This window comes from Saccopteryx bilineata, chromosome 1 (assembly GCF_036850765.1).
Source record: "Saccopteryx bilineata isolate mSacBil1 chromosome 1, mSacBil1_pri_phased_curated, whole genome shotgun sequence".
Lineage (NCBI taxonomy): Eukaryota > Metazoa > Chordata > Mammalia > Chiroptera > Emballonuridae > Saccopteryx > Saccopteryx bilineata.
In genome coordinates this window covers 83,158,393-83,177,230 of record NC_089490.1, presented here as the reverse complement: position 1 = coordinate 83,177,230, position 18,838 = coordinate 83,158,393, and the positions used below count along the sequence as shown (strand labels likewise).

The window sequence follows — 18,838 nt, the reverse complement described above, 5'->3', positions numbered from 1 at the left end:
CACAGATCTGGTGCCCACAAAAGGTAGGCAGGAAATATATGTACTTGCCAGAAGACATCCAAAATACATTGTTTATATTAATGTGCAATAGTTTATTCTAAAATGATGGAATAAATATTTTAAATGTTTCTGTTTTTCTGATATGGTGAATTTCTATACAAATACCCACATGTTTTTTGAAAAGTTCTTTGAGTCCTGGCTGGGTGCTTCAGTGGATAGAGTGTTGCCCCAACACACCAAGGTCACGGGTTCTGTGCCTAGTCAGGGCACATTCGAGAAGCGATCAATGAGTCCCAAATAAACAGAACAACTAAGTGGAACTATGAGTCGATGCTTCTCTCCCTCCCTGCTTCTGTCTTTCCCTCCCTCTCTCTCTCTCTCTCTCTCTCTCTTTCTTAAATTAATGGAAAATTTTTTCTTAAAAAAAGAGAAGCTCTTTGAGGCCCTCAATAATCTTTTAAGAGCATTGATGTGTTCCGAGGCCTGATATGTTAGTTAGAATAAGTCGACCAATACTTTATCCAGATTTCCCACATGCGTTAGCTTGACTCTATGTCTGTGCCTCTGAGTTACTGACAGGAGTGTTCTTGGTGCCCATGACTGGACATTGCATTTTGCCCTTTGGTTCTGTCCACTTTGTTCCAGGCATTTGCGATGCTTTGTTTCTTGGGCCATATACACTCAGGAGTGTTACGTCTCCTTGATATGTTGATTGTTGTTGTCCATAAGTGGCCCTCTTTGTGTCGAGTAATGCTCCGTTCATTACTAGTCCTTGCCCAGTCTGATCTGTCTGGTGCTAGCAGCGCAGTTCTGGCAGCACACCAGCTTCCTCCCGCGTGGCGCTGGTGGGGAGGGCCTTTTCCTTTATCCAGCCTCGGTCTTTACCCATGAGGCGCATGGCACGTTTGTCTGAGGTGGCTGCGCAGCTGGAGTCCCCTTCTCAGGGCCTTCAGGGCAAGTTGAGGAATTTGCTGTTAGCCGTGGTGGCTTTGGGGACCGTCACACAGGACTGCCGTGGGTTGGTGATTTAGAGTGACCCTCCTTGCCGGGGCGTGGAGGATACTAGTGGTGGTTGCAGGAGGCGGGGGGACTGATAGGAGCAAGAATGGAGGTCTGAGGTAGCGTTGTGGCTGTCCCCTGGACTGGAGGGGGTACATTTGAGAGGGATTTGTAAGAGCTATCCTGGAGGATGGGGGAAACGCAATGAGCGGGGAAGGAGCCCTTGCAGAATGGGATAGGTTTCTAGGGGTACACAAGGAAACATTGAATTGAGAGGCGGGGGCCCCTGGGAAGTAACTTGGCCTGGTTCTTCTCTCTTGCATGTCTTCACCTGCTGGGCTAGAGGAACCGCAAGGGGCCAGGATGCTGTGGGTGCCCCGAGGTTTGTTGTGCGTCCTTCAGCGCTATTAAGGGCCTGCCTTGGGGTTGTGCTCAGGCTCTCCCTAAAGACACTATATGAAATCAACGCAGGTGAACACTAGAGCCCGTGTCCTCGCCACTGTAGATTTGGGGGGGGGGTAGTGGCTTGGGCGGCCATCCCCTGTTCTGGGCGGTTCCCTCATTTTGGAGTAGAGTTCTCCCCCATGTGTACACCAGTTTCTTGAGAAGTGTAAGTGTCTGAAAAGAGCATATAACAGCCTCAGGTCCTCTTTAAACAATGCCGGCCTTAACCAGAGATCCTGAGGACAGGAGCGGGGAGACTCCTGGAGGGAACCAGCTCCACACTGGGATGGGATTGAGTTTCCAGTCAGAGAAGGAGAGCAGGAACATCTGAACGCTCTGACCTGCCTGAGTCAATTGCTGAGAGAGAACGTGGTTAGAGCAGAAACCGATGTCCACAAAATCCCCTGTGGCTTTTCCTGTTGGAGGACCTGGCAGGACAGGCCCTGGTGTTCCCTCCCTGAGGGTCAGTCCTCGCCCCCCTCCTCCCAGGCCCTCACCTAGCTGTCTGGCTTTGTGCCCTAGTCTCTAAGTTCCGTTCACACTCCCATGTGGCTGGTGGGACTGAGGGACAGTTCAGGACCTGGGGCTCTTGCCTCCTGCTCCCTCTGGAAATGTCACCTTCCACTCCAGGACACCCACCAAGGGCCCATGTGGTCATATGTAACCACATGTCACTCCCACCAAAGAGTACCCCAGCGTTTCCTTCCCCAGGCGCCGCTCACCCAGTACTGACTGAACATCAAAGCCACAGCCAGAAACCAGAGTCTTGTCACAAGTAATGTTGAAATGCCCTGTGGTTACTTAAAGGGTTATATATTTGGCCAAACGGAAGCTTTATAGAATTCTAACCCGTAAGATAGTGTTTTGTAAATAAAGTTGGTTTAAATGTTTTCAGAAGTGGTCATCTTCTGAGATCTGGGTCTGTGGCTGGGAGTTCAACGGGGAGATTAGAGGGTGGAAAGTGGCCCGGGCCGAGGGAAGGTTCTGGACCACCGGATCAGAGGAGGTGAGAGGTGTGATCTCAGGGTCGCAGAGCAGGGTGAGTGGCAGAGAAGACATGTACAGGTTCTGGTCCTGCCAAATGACAGGTCACTGCCCCCACACCCAGATCTTTTCCTCTCTACTTGTTCAGACCCAGCGGGACTCCCCTGCAAGGTTGCAGACAAAAAGAATCTTCAGAATTCCTCTTCTGCAGAAAGGTTAGCAACCTTAAAACCAAACCCAAACACACACACCCCCAGCCACTCCCGATTGGGTTGCTGCAGCCTTGGCCTCGCTATGCATTTAATCAGCCCTTACTCTCCAGCGGTGATGGGGCCCCTGGAGTGGATTAGAGGCCACAGCTCAGGGAATCACTTCTTTATTCACAAACGGGGCTTCTCCGACTCCCTTGGAGACAGTGAATGATGTTGTGTTGTACACAGTGAGGGGAGAAGTAGGGATCATGAATTACACTGGCACCTTGCAGAATTTGCATTTTATTGATAGTTTTCATTTCCTTCCCTATTACATCATTCTGAAGACTGTTTTTGATACATGGGCCTGTGTTCCCAGAGAGCAGGGAAAGGGTATTTACTCATATTGACTGATGTTGTTACCACAGTTGCCGTGGTGACTGCTTCATAAAGTGCAGCAGCCAGATGTTCCTGGGGGTCCTCACGGCTGTGTGGAGCGTAGAGGCCTCCCTGCTGGGATCGTGGGGTTCCCGCAGACAAAGGAGCTGGGAGGCTGGGCTGGGGGGTCCGCCCGTGGAGTCAGGCAGCTGTGAGCATGAACTGACCCTGGCTCTGACACTCACTCGGCCTCTCGGGTCTCAGTTTCCTACCCTGTGAATGAAGCAGCAACCCTGGAAGCACCCAGTGTCCTGCCTGGCCTGTCGTAACAGGTCACACTGATCGAGCACTCACTACATGCCAGTGCTGTGCCGAAGTAGTTTAAGGTATTGATCTAGTTCTCCCAGGACCCCTCCGTCTGTTCTGTGACTGTCTCCACCTCGCAGTGAGCCTAGAGGCTGGCCCGAGGCTGCTCGGCTGGCCCGTGGGGAGCATTTCATCCTGGTGGGCTGAGTGCCCGGCCTTCACTTGCTCTCCCCCCTCTCTTTTATGCTTGTGATCATGAAACTTTTCAAGTGCGTGCGATGTACAGAAAAGAATATAAGGTACCCAGTTTACCCACTGCTGCACTTGCTGTACGCGTATGGAAGTTTGTTGAAGGTAAATAATGCTGTGATGTCACTTTGGCTGGACATTTAGAAATCTGTTGATATGGAGAAAAAATTCTGTTCGTTGTCACTTTGGTTTTGAGGGGAGTAAAAGGCCTCTCATCGTAACCCACCTTCACAACTGAGTGTCGTGCTCATCGATGGATCCTACACACAGCAGGTGCTCAGTAAGTGATTATTGAATGAATGAGTGAATGAATCAATGCTTTATACAAGCAGGATTCTCGTGGGGAAAAGGAAATGGGCCCAGTGTGGGCACTGGGCTCCGTCCCATCTCCATGTCCCTGCCTCAGTGCCTTTGCACATGCCAAACTCTCATGTACAGCTAGCAGGGTGGCAAGGTTTACGACCTGGTCAGTGCCTCTCATATCCTACTGCTGGCTGAACTGAGTACAGTTCTGACCCTTACCATGTTTTTCTGCCCTTGTATCCACATCCCCTCCACACCCTGGGCCAGTTGACCAGCAGCCCCTCTCCCAGGCAGCACAGGGCCCCAGGAGGTCTGATGTGCACTGACAGGCTGTGAGCCTCTCACCTGCCATCAGCAAATCAGGGAACTAAGGGAGGGAAGGAAGCAGGATCTATGTGTAGGGGAAGGGAACTGGTGTTTGTTGAAAACCTACTACGTCCTAGCATTGCCCAGAGGATTCTTCTTCTTAGACCCCAAGTTTTTCAGGTCTTCTGAGAGTCTGGCATTAGACTTCTCATTGGAAATTTCCTACTGCTCACCCTCGATCCTGTCTTCCTTGTGGCTGGGGCATTCCAGTCCCCATGTGTGTCCCTGCACCTCTGGGAAGCTGTCCCTCGCCTCTCCCCTGAGTTCACTGAGTCCATCAGGCAGCGAGTTGCTCTGTTCCTGGCTGTCACTGTCATGGGACTGTGGATGCTCTGCTTCCTGCCTGTCTCAGCTAAGACGGTGCCTGCCCAAGGTCAGGGGTCATGCCTGACCCATGTCCCCACCAGGACACTGAGTGGATACTGGTTGGGTGACTTTGGTGGGTGAACCTCACTCTTTCCCTGGGACCCACCATCCTGGGTGGCTGCTCCTCACACCCCCAGGCCTCTTGGCCTCTTGTCCACCCCTAGGCCATTGTCACCTTCATGCCAGGAATCCTCGATTGAACCCCAGTCCTTGTGCACACCTGGTCACCCCCCCCCCATGCACGGACTGACTCCTCCTGGGTCTCCTCCCCCCACCTCTGGCTGCTCCCCAGTGCTGGATGTCTCTGCCTGTCCCTGTCTCCTCATCCCCTTCCTAATTCAGGCCGTCCTCCACTCAGCAGCTGGAAGGGTTTTCCAGCACACTCGTGTCTCTTACCCTCCTCACCAGCTCCCCAGAGTCAAAAGGCCAATGTCAGACCTCAGCCATCCCCGTCCAGTGGCCTCAACCCCTCCTTCCCACCAGCATCTCCCACTTGAGCCCCCATGGCCCATGTGGTGTGTCTGTTTCAGATACATGACTGCTTTGCCCAGACCCCAGGCTGCTCCCGGTTGCCAGGGTCCCAGCAAGGCCACGCCAGCATCCCTTCTTTCTTAGGTCGGCCCAGAGAATGGAGGCCTCTCCACAGCCCCATGTGCGTCCCTCGACACTGCTGACCGTGGGCTGGGTGCAGGGTCTGGAACACTGGTAAAGAATGTGGCTGGCATTTGTCCCTGGTTCCTGGGAGGTAGCCTCTAAGTCTTTGGGGTTTCACAAGTGATAGGAGCATCTTTGTGATTCATGATATAGTTTGTGCTAGAGGGTGCCTAGATGGTTTATGCCGACAGGACCACTCAGGTCAGGGCTGCTCTGCCAGGAAGACCAGCTATGGGGTTAGAAGGATGGGGCTATGACCTAGTCGGGCCTGGAAACCAAGCTCAGTCAGCTGCTGATGACTCGATCAGTGATGCTTACACATTGATGGATTGGATCACAGTTCAGCAGTCATACCTGCGCAGTGAAACCCCAGGAAGAGCCTGGATGCTGGTGCACAGTTGAACTACCCTGGGTGGGGCTGACACGTCCATGTCCCTGCCTCTGTGGGGAGAGGGCATGGAGGTTTTATGTCCAGGACCCCAGACCTCCCCTACACGTCTCCCGCCTTGGCTGGTCTGAGCTGTGTTCTTTATAATAAACTGTAATTGTAAGTGTGGCCCTTTCCCAAGTTCTGTGAGCTATTCTAGTGAAATGTTGATCCCGAGGGAATAGTGGGAAGCTGTGAATTTGCAGCCAGCTAATTGAAATGGGGACCCCTGTCTTGTGGCTGGCATCCAAAGTGAGGGCCATACTAGGGAGGACAGTGCCCTTCTCCTGTGACATGTGGCCCAACCCCAGGTAGAAGTCATTGCAGATGTAGGTGTGGCTGTCAGAGGGGTCCCCCACTGGTCCTCAGAAGGGACTGTGGCGCTGCCTGTCCCCTGGCCCATGTCTAATACTCTATACTCTCTCCAGACCCGCGTGCACAGTGGGCCCTCGGTGAACGCTGGATGACCTGATCCTCCATTCACCAAATTATTCAGCACATCCCCAAGCGCTTCCGTGTGGTCTGATTTCCAGAATAATAATGCCACTCTGTGCTCTGCCCTTTCTCGACATCAGAAGCAAAGTTGTTCATTCCCATTCAGCCCAGCCAGGAGCACAGTCTCCGGGGAGCCGGGGAGCCCTGGCCTCCCAGACGAGGTGGCAGTACATTGTTGGGAAAACAGTTTTTACTCCCAGGCATGATCTCCAAAGGTTTTGTGCCAGAAGATCCCATTTGGCAAGGAAAGTGAATAAATCTGTGGGTCCCTGGGCAGCACCTTCCAAAAGCACACTTTTCAAACAAACAGAAAGCAGACTGGAATTCTTAAGGAACCCGTGACATGGAGCGGCTGCCACACACAGAATGGAATCAGCTCTGGAATTCTCTTGGTCAGAGTGGCCGCCAGGCTCCCAAGAAGGTTTGTGTGTGTGTCCTGAATAACAAGCAGATGTCCTGGACGAGCAGCCGGGGCAGGGCCGTCAGAGTGTGTGTGTGGGAGTGAGTGCACGCGCATGCGTGCTCACACATGTGCGGTCTCCATCAGTTCCCTTTCAGAGCCAGAGGGGGATGAGAGTGCTTTGCTATCATCTTTTCTCTCTTCACGTGAACATCTGAACACAGACGTGAATACTTCTTCCCAGTGAGCATGAGTTTAAAGTTGTATAAATTTTTAGAAGACTGCCCTTATATACTGGTCACAAAAATTAGGGGATATTTTATCGCTTCATATTCATTTTGAAATATTCCCTAATTTTCGTGAGCAGTATATTTTTCAGGTTCCCTATAATCTTTCTGTTACTAGTCCTTCAGTTACTCAGTAAATGATTATTAGGCATAATGTGAACCATAGGCTCGAGCCATAAGCCTGGATTCTCAGGCACAGGTGATTTATACTGGGGGCCGGCCTTCAAGGAATAGTGACTCCCAGCTGTACCAAGTGGGGCCAGCATGGATGTGTTGAGACAAGTGCAGGGTGACCTGGGCCATTGACAGGGACCAGGACTGAGCACTCACACTTCTGAGAGGGCTTCTGTTCTTGTATGGGGTCACACCCCAGAATGACTGCCCAGACTACCCCAGCTTTCTCCAGGGCCCAGAGTCCTGAGGGGTCCTTGACAGGTGGTGCTTTAATTTTGTGGGAGGAGGCAGTGGGCAGAGTGGCCCAGGCACTGGCTTCAAAGCCAGCCATATCTATGTCTCAGTCCCAGGTGCCCTCAGCCTGCCATGTGGCTTTGCACTGGTGACTTAACTCACGGGGCCTCGATTTTCAATTTGTAAAGTGAGAGAAGTTGTTTGCAGTGTGTAGGCTGGTGGTAAAGGTGAATGTGGCTAATGGGCTCCAAGCGTCATATAACAGGTGTCACCTTCACTGTGCACCAGCCACCTGCGCCTCTTTGGTTAGGCCGGCCAGTCAGGAGGGACCTATACTTCGTTAATGACATTCTGAGGTGCTCTGTGAGACTCATGCCCGTGTCTGTCTTCCCTTAGGGGAGGACCGCTTTGGAAGACGCATCATCACCTTCAGCTGCTGCCGGATGCCCCCCTCCCACGAGCTTAACCACAGGCATCTGCTGGAGTAAGTCTCCCCACTGTGCCGGCACCCCTTCTCTGCACACCTCCCCCTGCACACGCCCTCCGTCACTCAGCATGGGACGGATATTCGGGGTCAAAGGCTAACATACAGAGATTGACTACCAGATGGCTCCCCAGGCCAATGTCACATCGACTGCCAGGTCACCAAGCCTGCCCCTAGGACTGCTGCCTCTCCAGCCCAGGGTGGCTTTAGGGCCAGTCTTGACCTTTGGCCCCAGGCCAGAAGCTGGGGATGGCGAGGTAGAGGGGACTTTGAGAGAGAGAAGGAGAGAGGGAGACGGAGGCCTAAGAGGGCTCCAAGCTTGGGGTTTGCTAATGGACCAGAGCACCTGGGAGCCTTTGGGTTGGTTTGCTTTGTGAGAATCGTCGGACCCAAGTGTTCGGTCTGGTCCATTAGCAAACCCCAAGCTTGGAGCCCTCATAGGCCTCCGTCTCCCTCTCTCCCTCTCTCTTCCTCTCTCCGTCTCCCTCTCTCCCTCTCTCTTCCTCTCTCCGTCTCCCTCTCTCCCTCTCTCTTCCTCTCTCCGTCTCCCTCTCTCCCTCTCTCTTCCTCTCTCCGTCTCCCTCTCTCCCTCTCTCTTCCTCTCTCCGTCTCCCTCTCTCCCTCTCTCTTCCTCTCTCCGTCTCCTTCTCTCTCTCAAAGTCCCCTCTACCTCGCCATCCCCAGGTCCTTTGCATTTGCTTAATTTCCTGCTCAAGAGGAAGCACCTTCCACTTACCGGTGTGTGGCCTTGGCTACCACCGTCCCTCTCCATCCTGTCCCTTGCCGCTGTCATCTGCATGCTCTGTGCAACGGTCATGCTGCCGCCATGGCCACTGTTCCCGTCAAGTGTTCTCCTGTTCGGCAAGTTACACTGCAAGGCGAGTCCCAGCCAGGCTACCTGTGGTGGCCAGAGGGCCCATGTGACTACATCTAGGGCACTTTTGCACCCGTGGGGCTCCTATAGGACCCCTGCCTCAGATCTGCGGACAACTCTGACTGCCCTTCACTCCCATGGCCAAACCCAGCCTACTTCTGGGCGTTTCTGGGAACATTTGTGTGCCCCTGTGAGGGACAGAGAGGAGTGCCAGCTGCATGAGTAGCCTCGCTCATGGCTGGGGACATCTTGGAAGGCCCCTGCAGTGGGGAAGCTGTGACCGCACCATCATGTCCCAGGTCCCAACCATTAAAGCCCACCAACCTCCCACCTACAGCACAGTGCAGAGCGGCCAGCACCTGGAGGCCCCACCTCGCAGAGGCACAGCCAATCGCAGGAGCACCTGGGAGCCTTTGGGTTGGTTTGCTTTGTGAGAATCCTCGGACCCAAGTGTCCGGTCTGGTCCATTAGCAAACCCTCCAGCAGCCCAGGACACAATGGTGACAGCAGACTCCCTGCCAGAGTCAGGTGCCCGGGACTGTCTCAGCCATTCTGCTGCCAGCAGGAGACCTCCCTGAAGGAGCTGACACCATCTGTGTCCCACACTCAGAGCTGATGGGACTCCCAGGGAGAGAGGGACAGTGCTTTTTCTAGGGTCCTCGAGATTAAACACTCTCTTATCAATGTATTCCTTTAGTGCATCAAATAATCCATGACCCGTGGGTCAGCCCTCACTGAGGGTGCCACTCCTGGGCCAGGAATGAATTCAGAATTTGTCTTCTTTTAAAGACAAAAGTAACCCCAAACAGACAAGGCTGGCTGGTGGTTGCTCGGAGCGAGGGGGCTGGGGAAATGTGACTTGAAAGATATGGGCTCTCTTTTGGGGGGATGAAAATGTTTTAGCATTAGATACATAGAGGTGGTAGTTGCACAATGTGAATATGTTAAATGCCACTGAATTGTTCATTTTACTATTAACTTAGGATTTCACCTCAATCCAAAAAAAAATCTGACCCCAGCTGGTACACGGTCCTCTTCTTCCATGCACCTTCCCGGCCTGATGGGAACTGTACGCAGGGCCACTGTGAACAGTTGTGCGGGTTGCTCCCCGCACAAAGGCCTCGCAGTGTGTCTGCCATCCGCTGGGGCCTCCTCATGCAATGCAGAGGCGGCCTAGAGGAAGGAGCACCTGTTCTAATTTAGGCAAAGATGCTAAATTAGGCAAAGGTACTGTGGGAGCCCTAAGGCTTATCCTTTTCTGTGGCTTTTGGGCAAAAATTCGTGCCACACGAATTTTTCATCTTCCCTCTTCTCTCTCGGAGAGGTGGCTCTCCGTGGCCGGAGGTGCACTCCCGTTTTTAAAGTGGGTGAAGAAGTAAGTCCACGTCTTTGGAGCTCAGCCAGTGGTTTATTCAATGACTTCCTGGGGCAGTTGGGTTTGGACACCAAGAGGAACTCAGCACGTCTACGGAGAGTACCGCGGGCAGGGGGCTGGCGCGTTGGGCCAGGGCAAAGGTGCCTGCTGTTGCTAGAAGTGTCCGGGGTAGACAGGTGAGCTGTGCAAAGCAAAGACATTCCCCTGGCTTCCCTTCTCCTGAAAGACTTGCAAAAGGCAAACGCGACCACCCTTCCAGAAATGATGAGTTCTCCGCGGCTCAGAGACCCTGTCACATTGAGGTTTCCGTCTGGGTTCTGTGAGGGGGACTCGGTGAGGGGGGACTCTCACTAAACTGTGCCCTGATGGCCTAGTCCAGGGGGCAGTTGAGAGGGTGTGCTGGAGAGTGGGTGTTGGAGTTTCTCCCAAAATAGGTGAGCCAATACCGCCTATGGCCGGAGGTCACCTTCGTGTCATGTTTGTACATCAAGGCAGGGGACCCTCAGGAGCACACAGCTCTCTGCGGGCAGGACAATGGAGCCAAGCTGCTCTGTTCACCTCCTGTCCCTTCTTGATTCTCTGCCAGCATCAGATGACTTGTCAGATGGGCATAATGATACCTGCCTCCTTGGGCCATTGTGAGGAGTGAGGGAACACAAGTAAGGCTGGGGTCCACATGGTCAGCACTTGGGACAGAGGACACTTCAATATTGCTTAGAAATCAAATGAGCAAAGGAGAAGCTGACGTCCTTTTGTGCAAGGTGTCCAAGGTGTCCAGCAGGGAAGGGCCAGTTGAGCCCTTTTAGACAGGCAGAGGCTGCCAGGGTTTATTCCTGGAGTGGTTCTGGGGACGCTTGTCCACACCATGGACCCAGAGCTCCCGCAGGCTGCGTCACCTGGCACATGGCGAAAGCAAGTGTGCTCCTGCCCCAGCCTCAGAGAAGCCAGGAGTCCCCAGGAACCTGCCAGGCCGGATGAATTGCAAGGTATGCTTCTAGGTGCGACACAGCCACCTGACACTTGCAATCCGACCCGCACGGTGTCAGGAGCCCCCTCCAGGGTGGCGGCGGAGGTTTGGAATGGTCTTGCGCAGATACTGTCTGTGGGGTCTGTGGGTTTGCCAGGGGTGACCGAGGGCTGTGCATCCTTAGAAGTGACCATGGGGACCTGATGAGTTTGGACTATGGATGTGGTCAGATGACCGAGGCAGAGCAGAGTCAGGATCCTGCTTTACAGGAACATGGAAAAGTGTTAGGAGCTGACACAGAAAGAAGGAACAGCTTGCTTCCAGAAGCACACAGGGCAGCAGGGCGTCCAAGGTGGAGGGCTGATGATTCAGGCATGGGTTCAAATCCCAGCTCATCCTCTGTGTTAGCTTCCTGTTACAACACACGGGAATTCATTCCCGCAGCAAAGAACAACAGAAATCCGTTCTCTTGCAAGTCCTGGAGGCTAGAAGTCTAAAATCATGGTGTAGGCCCCGCCATGCTCCCTTCAGGAGAGAGTCCTCCTGCCTTTTCTAGCTCCCAATGGCTGTTGGGTGGCACCGTCCTTCACCTTCCTGGGCCGGGGGCCACATCGCTCTCTGTTCTATCCCGTCTCCACGTGGCCATCTCCAGTGATAGGATTCAAATAATTTAACAATTGGTTCTCTGCTCTAAAGGCCGCTTTAAGTATAAAAAAAGATATACCGAAAGGTAGTTTATTATTTCACGCACTTAATAAATAAGAACAATAAAAGAGGTACACAACTAGATTATAAGAAATAGTTTTAAAATATTAATGAAAAAATATTAAATAATACCTGATAAAAAAACAATAGAGAATTGTTTATTTAAGATATTTTCATACTGCTTCCTTTTTTTTTTCCATGATTTTTAATTTATTTATTATTAATTTTTAGAGAGGAGAGGGAGAGACAGAGAGAGAGAGAGGAGAGACAGGGAGAAGGGGGGAGAAGCTGGAAGCATCAACTCCCATATGTACCTTGACCAGGCAAGCCCAGGGTTTCGAACCGGCGACCTCCGCATTTCCAGGTCGACGTTTTATCCACTGCGCCACCACAGGTCAGGCCCATACTGCTTCTTTTTTTTTTTTTCCGTTTTCTTTTTTTTTCTTTATTCATTTTTAGAGAGGAGAGAGAGAGGGAGAGAGAGAGAGATAGAGAGAGAGAAGGGGGGAGGAGCTGGAAGCATCAACTCCCATATGTGCCTTGACCAGGCAAGCCCAGGGTTTCGAACCGGCGACCTCAGCATTTCCAGGTCGATGCGTTATCCACTGCGCCACCACAGGTCAGGCCCATACTGCTTCTTGATTGGCGTCCTCACTTGCCATTTTTTTCACCTGTGGACGGAATGAACATTATTACTACGAGTGCTTAGAATATGCTGTTGTGCAGATGAACATAAAAAAGAGGAAGGAAAGGAAATTTGCGATTTCCATATTGGATGGCTGCCCAGGTGCCCACCTTAGAGAGAACCCTAATGACAAGTGCCATTTTAGCAACCGGTTTGCCAAATTCAACAAAAAATTTGATATCAGTTGTGCTGAACCGTGAACGGCTGAATCCCATCACCGGCCATCTCCCTCTGTGGGTGTTCCTCTTTGGGTCTGCTGTGTCAGGGATACATGTGATGGCATCTAGGGCCCAACTGTTGATAGGATTAGGTCTTACTCTCAAGACTCTTCACTTAATCACATCTGCTAGGACCCTTTTCCCAATAAGGCTATATTTACAGCTTCCAGAGATCTGACCTGGATGTCTTTTGGGGTCATAAACTCACTAGCTGTGTGACCTTTGGTAAGTAACCTAATGTCTCTGAACCTCAGGAGTCATCTAACAAATAAGGACTGGGTCCCCCTCCTCCAGGTGAATGAGTGGATTCTTCATGTGGCCCAAGATGTGACCCCAGCCTCCATCACGGGAAAGCCTGTTTGGTTTCCTAGTAACACAAGGGTGACTCTCATAGCCAGGTCTGTGCTCCATGCCCAGGTATCTGAAGTACACCCTGGACCAGCACGTGGAGAGCGATTACACTGTCGTCTACTTCCACTACGGACTGAACAGCCAGAACAAGCCATCCCTGCGCTGGCTGCAGAGCGCCTACAAGGAGTTTGACAGGAAGTGCGTGGCCTTGTGCCCTCAGGATCGTGGGCTGTGGCAGAGGGGGGAGGCTCGGGCCACAAGAGGGGTCACAGCTGTGTGGTGGGCGAGGGCAGGATACCTGGGGTCACTGGAGTCACCCCCTTTCAGAGCCAGGGACTCCATCCGGCATGGTCGGCTCGGGCGGGGTGGGCCTGTGTGCTGTCCCAGGGCCAGCGGTCAGTGTCTCGGCTTTTCAGGCCCTCAGGGCTTTGTCACCGCGGCTCAGCTCTGCCAAGTAATGCGCAAGCAGCACAGACAGTACCTTAACAGATGGGACTGTGTTCCAATGAGGGTATTTTTGATGTGTGAATTTTGTTCTGTTTTCTCATGTCGCATCATGAATTATTATCCTTTTCATTTTTATTCCTAATCATGTAAAAACATAAAACTCTTCTTAGCTTGTGGCGGTACAAAAGCCGCTGGCAGGCCGGATCTGACGCCACAGGGCCCACGGCCACCCTGCTGGCCCTCTCGCCGCGATGTCCTGGGCTGCTTCTGTCCCCGCCCCGGGTGCCTGCCACCTGTTTGGCTGCTCAGCCTGGTGGCTTTGAGTTCAGTTATTCAGGAAGGAGGGTGGGAGGCAAGCTAAGAAGTGCCTCATTTTTAAGTGAGTACCGGTGCCCACCGTGCAGGACACTGTGGCCATCTCACAGCCTGTTGTGACCTGCACAGTGAACCTCCTGGCCCCCCAGAATCAGGTCCTAGCAGGAAAGGGGGTGGCCAGGTCTGTGCGGTTATAATGTTGAGAGCTGGTGCCACACATTGCCTTTCAGCGGACCCCTTTCCCCGGCCCCTGTGGGAGGGAGCACCAGTAAGTGGGGACAGTGGTGGGCAGGGGTCCTGATCTCCCCCCAGTGTGAACCGTTTCTGAGTTTGGTTCAATGTCCTTGCACTGGCTTAGCAAGAAATGGGTGGTTCTTCAACACAGGTGTGTCTCCATGGGGTGTGCTCACAAATCACATCACCTTCCTTCTCAGGTACAAGAAGAACTTGAAGGCTCTGTATGTTGTACACCCCACCAACTTCATCAAAGTCCTGTGGAATGTCTTCAGACCCCTTATCAGGTACACGGCCCCTCTGCTGACCACTGTCCACATGCATGCTCTGCCCCCCACCCCAAGGTCCGGTGACCCTCACTTGGTAAGCGGTTATACACATACATGGGCTCACACATGTACACACACACACACACATTCATGCACACACAGCTCTGTGATCCTCAGAATGTTCTCCAAATCCCCAACCTGCCTTCAGAGCCCCGTCTGCACTCGGGGCCACCCTGGGACTTAAGGAGCTTCTCATCATTTCATGTGGTGTGAGGTGATTCGGGAGGAACCCCGTGTCAACCCCCCCACACCTCAGTATTCAGAGTCCTGAGCCCTGCTTGCCATCTGCAGAGCCTGGGGTCCAGCAAATGCCTGGCTGGCTAGAGAGGGACACCACAAATGCAGATAGAAAGATGAGGCGTTCTTGGCTCTGGCCTCTTGGCTCAGTGTATAGAGCATTGGCCCAGCGTATGAATGTCCCAGGTTGGATTCCAAGTCAGGGCACACAGGAGAAGCAACCATCTGCTTCTCCCCCTCTCCTCCTTCTCTTCCTCTTCTCCTCTTGCAGCCAGTGGCTCAATTGGTTCAAGTATGTTCCTGGAGCACTGAGGATAGGTCCTTTGGAGCGCATCAGCCTCAGGCACTAAAAGTAGCTCGATACTCGAGCATTGGTCCATGATGGGTTTGCTGGTTGGATCCTGGTTGAGGTGCATGTGGGAGTTCACCTCACTATCTCCCCTCCTCTCACCTAAACAAAAAAAAAGAGATGAGGGGTTCTTGCTGTAGAATGAGAGCCCCCTGAAGCTCTGAAGCTGATGCCTCTGTCCAAGTACCAGTCTGATTCCCCCTTGTCCTCTAGGGGGAGCCAGTGCACGTGGCTGTGCCTCCCACCGCCCCTGGGCTCAAGCAGGGCTTGTGATAAAACAGCTCAGTGTTGGTTATAAAAGATGGAAATGTTCTGGAGATCTGGGTGGCATAGAGCCTGTGGTAACAATATAGTATCATACACTCAAAAATGAGCTAAGGAGGTGTCTCTCATGTTGTGTTCACACACATACAGACACACACACACACAAGTGAAGGGTCATGAGGAGGCTTTGGAGGCAATAGATGTGTTTGTCACCTTGGTTTTGGAGGTGGTGACACAGCATACGCACATGTCCACACTCCACCGATTGTGTATGTCAGTTACGCTTCTGGGAAGCTGTATAAACAAGCAGCCCAGTGGGTAGCGGTTGCTTGTCAGGAGCAGAAGCCAGGTGTGTGCTGGTCACAGGTTCGATCCTGCTGTCCTCTCCTCACTGTGCAGCTCAGGAAACTGAGGCTCACTGATAACAGTGGACACGAGGAGTAATACTGTTGTAACTGTGTAGGGTGTCAGGTGAGATTCATCAAGGGGTCACTTTGTACGTGACATAGATGTCTCATCACTATGTTGTATACCCGAGGCTAATATAATATTGTATGTCAGCTGTGATTGAAAGATAAAAAAATTATTAAAAAAAATAAATTAAAAAAATAGCAATGGACACAGGTAATAGGGCCTGCCAGGTGGCAGACAGTGGACCGGTTTACGTAGTTGCCCTTAGGAGAGAGAAACTCCCAAGGAGACTGAGGCCCTGCAGGTGGGTGAGGTGATTTGCCCAGTGCTTGTCTGGCCTGTGGTCCCCAAGGTGACAGCATCCTGGAGAGCATGCAGGACTCGGATATGGTCCCTGCCCTCACAGGACCCCCACAGAGGAGGAGAGGGCTGCATGGGAAGCCGCCATGGACCCCCGGCAATCTTGGGCCCTCAGCCCCTCCCTGGGTCACCCTTTCTGCACCCTCTTGCCCCCATGCCATCTCCCACATCCGTGCAAATTCACAACAGATACTTATTTTTATGCAGATGAGTCCCTGGAGTGTTTGTACATCCATGATCTTATAAAAGGGAAACATCTGTGGAGTTGCAGTAGTCTTTGTTATATTTTGATGTTAGTTGTGTCAGCAGTTATATTTTGTTACTATGAACATGCAACATTGTTTTGTGTGTCACCCCCCCCTCCCCTTTTCCTGGTGCCCACAGCTCTGTTGTAGCCTAATTGTTTCAAATCTCTTGCTTCTGCTTTTTCAGCCACAAGTTTGGGAAAAAAGTCACCTATTTCAACTATCTGAGCGAGCTCCGTGAGCACCTCAAATGTGACCAGCTGGCCATACCCCCGGAAGTTGTGCGGTGAGTCAGACCCCGACCTGAGCAGTGCGGATGACAGCTGCGCATTTCTGCAGGTCTTGGTTTTGTCCCATTCGTGTGGAGCTCTTGATTTCCAACGTGCGCCGGCCAGAGCCAGCTCAGAACTCCGCAGCATCCAGCAGGATGTGCTGTGGAGATGCTGACTGCTGACTCAGAGAAATGGCCAAAGGGAGGTCCTTTTTTTGCAAAGTGGATCTTAAAAACTAACCACAGTGGTAACTGCCATTCACTGCCTCGGTGTTCGGTGTTTTTGCTTCGGAGCAGAGAATGAGGGGTGTTTCTCAGGTGTGTGGCTAACACTGGATGAACTGAAATGTTCCCAGGTGTGTCCCAGGTGCCCTGGAGAACAATGCATTCAGTGGCTTTTGGCTGACAGACTAATTGTGACTGCTGCTTTATTTTACATGGCAGTGATGTGGCCCCTCCCAGTCTCTCATGTGGGGTGGTGGTGGTAGGGAGAGGGAGCCCAGGAAGGCGTGTGGGGGTCCTCGCCCCATAGCTGGCACAGGGTGAGCCCTGTCCAGCCCATGCCTCGGACCCTGCCCAGGCACCCTCTGATGCTGCCTGGGTGCCCTCTGCCCTTTGCATCTCCCTCTCTGGGGGGCTCCTCTGAGGGACAGGGCCCTTGCCAGTGCATGCAGGTGAGGTCAGCAGCCTTGTGGCGGGGGGAGGTGTGCGTGTGTGAAGATGTTGACATCCCGCTGGGTACCATGTCACATGCCAGATGCTGAGGATAGAGCTGTGTAGAGAGTGTGTCCTCAGGACAATCCCAGGTAGTAGGGGCCTCAAGTCAGAGATGACAGGGGCTGCAAGAGGCACTGAACCTAGCTGAGGAGGGGACTAGTGGAGAGGTGATATCACAGAAGGCTACCAGGAGGAGGTGACTCCTGAAGTTAGTGTCAAAGGGACAGTTGGCTGGATCAAGAAGCCAGTAAAGAGTGTTTCCAGCAGAGGAGGAAGTGCCTGTGCAGACACACGTGGGTGAAATACTGGCCAGGGGTTGGCAGGAGAGACTGGACATTTGATGGAGTGGGACTTCCCTTCCTGCCTTTTGTATGAACACCCCACCGCAATGGGAGTGTGAGTGTGTGTGAGTGTGTGTATGAGAGAGACAGAGAGAGAGTGAGAGAGTGGGGGGTTGGGGAGAGGGAGACACTGCAGGGTGGCACATGGGCCCAGAAGGATGAGACATTTGGGCGTCCTGCAGGCATTCATGGGGCATTTTCCCCCAGACAGAGTCTGGATGGGGCCCCTCATGGTCTGAGGCTTCCGCCCTGCAAGGTGAGAGCCGGGTTCTGCTGTGTCCACAGGTATGATGAGAAGCTCCAGAACCTGCACAGGGGCCGACCTCCCCCTCCCACCAAGACGCCGCCGCCGCGGCCCCCTCTGCCCACCCAGCAGTTTGGTGTCAGTCTGCAGTAGTAAGTGAGCCCAGGCCATGGCCTGTTCTTGTTTTCCCCTGTGGGACCGCGGGTCACTATTATGTGCGAGCGCAGAAGCTGTCCCCAGACCTTTGCCTCCGGTTACCAAGCTTGACCTGCAGGAAAAGTGAAGTACGAGCTTGTCATTGAGGCTGGGTGCCCACTGTGTCTGCAGGCAGGGGACCCAGCAGTGGGCACAGGACCGGGGACCCAGGCTTCTCTCCCCCGCTTTCTTCACCACTGCTCACCAGGCAGTCCTGACCACAACCCCCAGGCCACAACTGGGACACTTCCCACCACCTTGGAAGTGAGGGGTGGCCACGTGCCCTGTCCTGGCCGTGAGACAGGAGCCACTGTGAGGCGGGTCACATGGCAAGGGAGCTTTAGGAGCCACTGTGCAGTTTGCCTCTCGTGGTGACCGAGGCTAGATCGAAATCACATCTCACATCCCTGTGTGACCACAGTGTGTCCCCTGCTGACACAGAACACAAGTGACGAGTAAACTTCTATTGGGCTCATCTGCTGGGATTTAGGGTCCCTTGTTACTGTGGCATATCCTATCCTTCCTGACTGCTCTTCCCGCTTATTAGCCACATGACCTTGAACTCATTCCCCTTTAAGCTTGTTTCCTTATTTCTGAAATGATTGAGTTAGATGACATGACCTTTAACCTCTTACAACTCCTTGTAAAGGATTCTGGGCCACCCATTTGGGCCAACTTTGAGTCTTTTAAGATTCAGCTCAGTGATGCCTCCTGCAGGAAGTCTTCTATGATGCTCTAGTCTGCCCACAGGGCCCTCCTCCACAGCAGCCCCTGTCTGAGCAAGCTGCCATGGGTGTCTCTGGCGATGTTTTATGTTTGGTGAGCTTTTTGTCCACCCCTCTATCCTCTGTCTCTAGCAGTAGGCCTGGCACTGAGGCAACTGGAATGAGGGAAGGCACAGGAGAGATTTTATCCTCCAACCAGGTGGGGCACTTGGGTCTGATCTATACAATATTCAGGAAA

At 52.8% G+C, this 18,838-nt stretch overlaps 1 protein-coding gene across 3 annotated transcripts in view; it reads left to right on the top strand.

The window, feature by feature from the left end:
- The window catches only part of ARHGAP8 (Rho GTPase activating protein 8), a 51,485-nt gene that overhangs the window by 15,473 nt on the left and 17,174 nt on the right, over positions 1 to 18,838 (top strand). For all 3 annotated transcript variants that reach the window (XM_066255648.1, XM_066255637.1, XM_066255656.1), the window contains 5 exons: positions 7,654 to 7,741; positions 12,983 to 13,114; positions 14,113 to 14,199; positions 16,295 to 16,393; positions 17,722 to 17,832. In XM_066255648.1, coding sequence (XP_066111745.1) covers positions 7,654 to 7,741; positions 12,983 to 13,114; positions 14,113 to 14,199; positions 16,295 to 16,393; positions 17,722 to 17,832 — 517 coding nt within the window. The remainder of the gene's footprint in view (positions 1 to 7,653; positions 7,742 to 12,982; positions 13,115 to 14,112; positions 14,200 to 16,294; positions 16,394 to 17,721; positions 17,833 to 18,838) is intronic.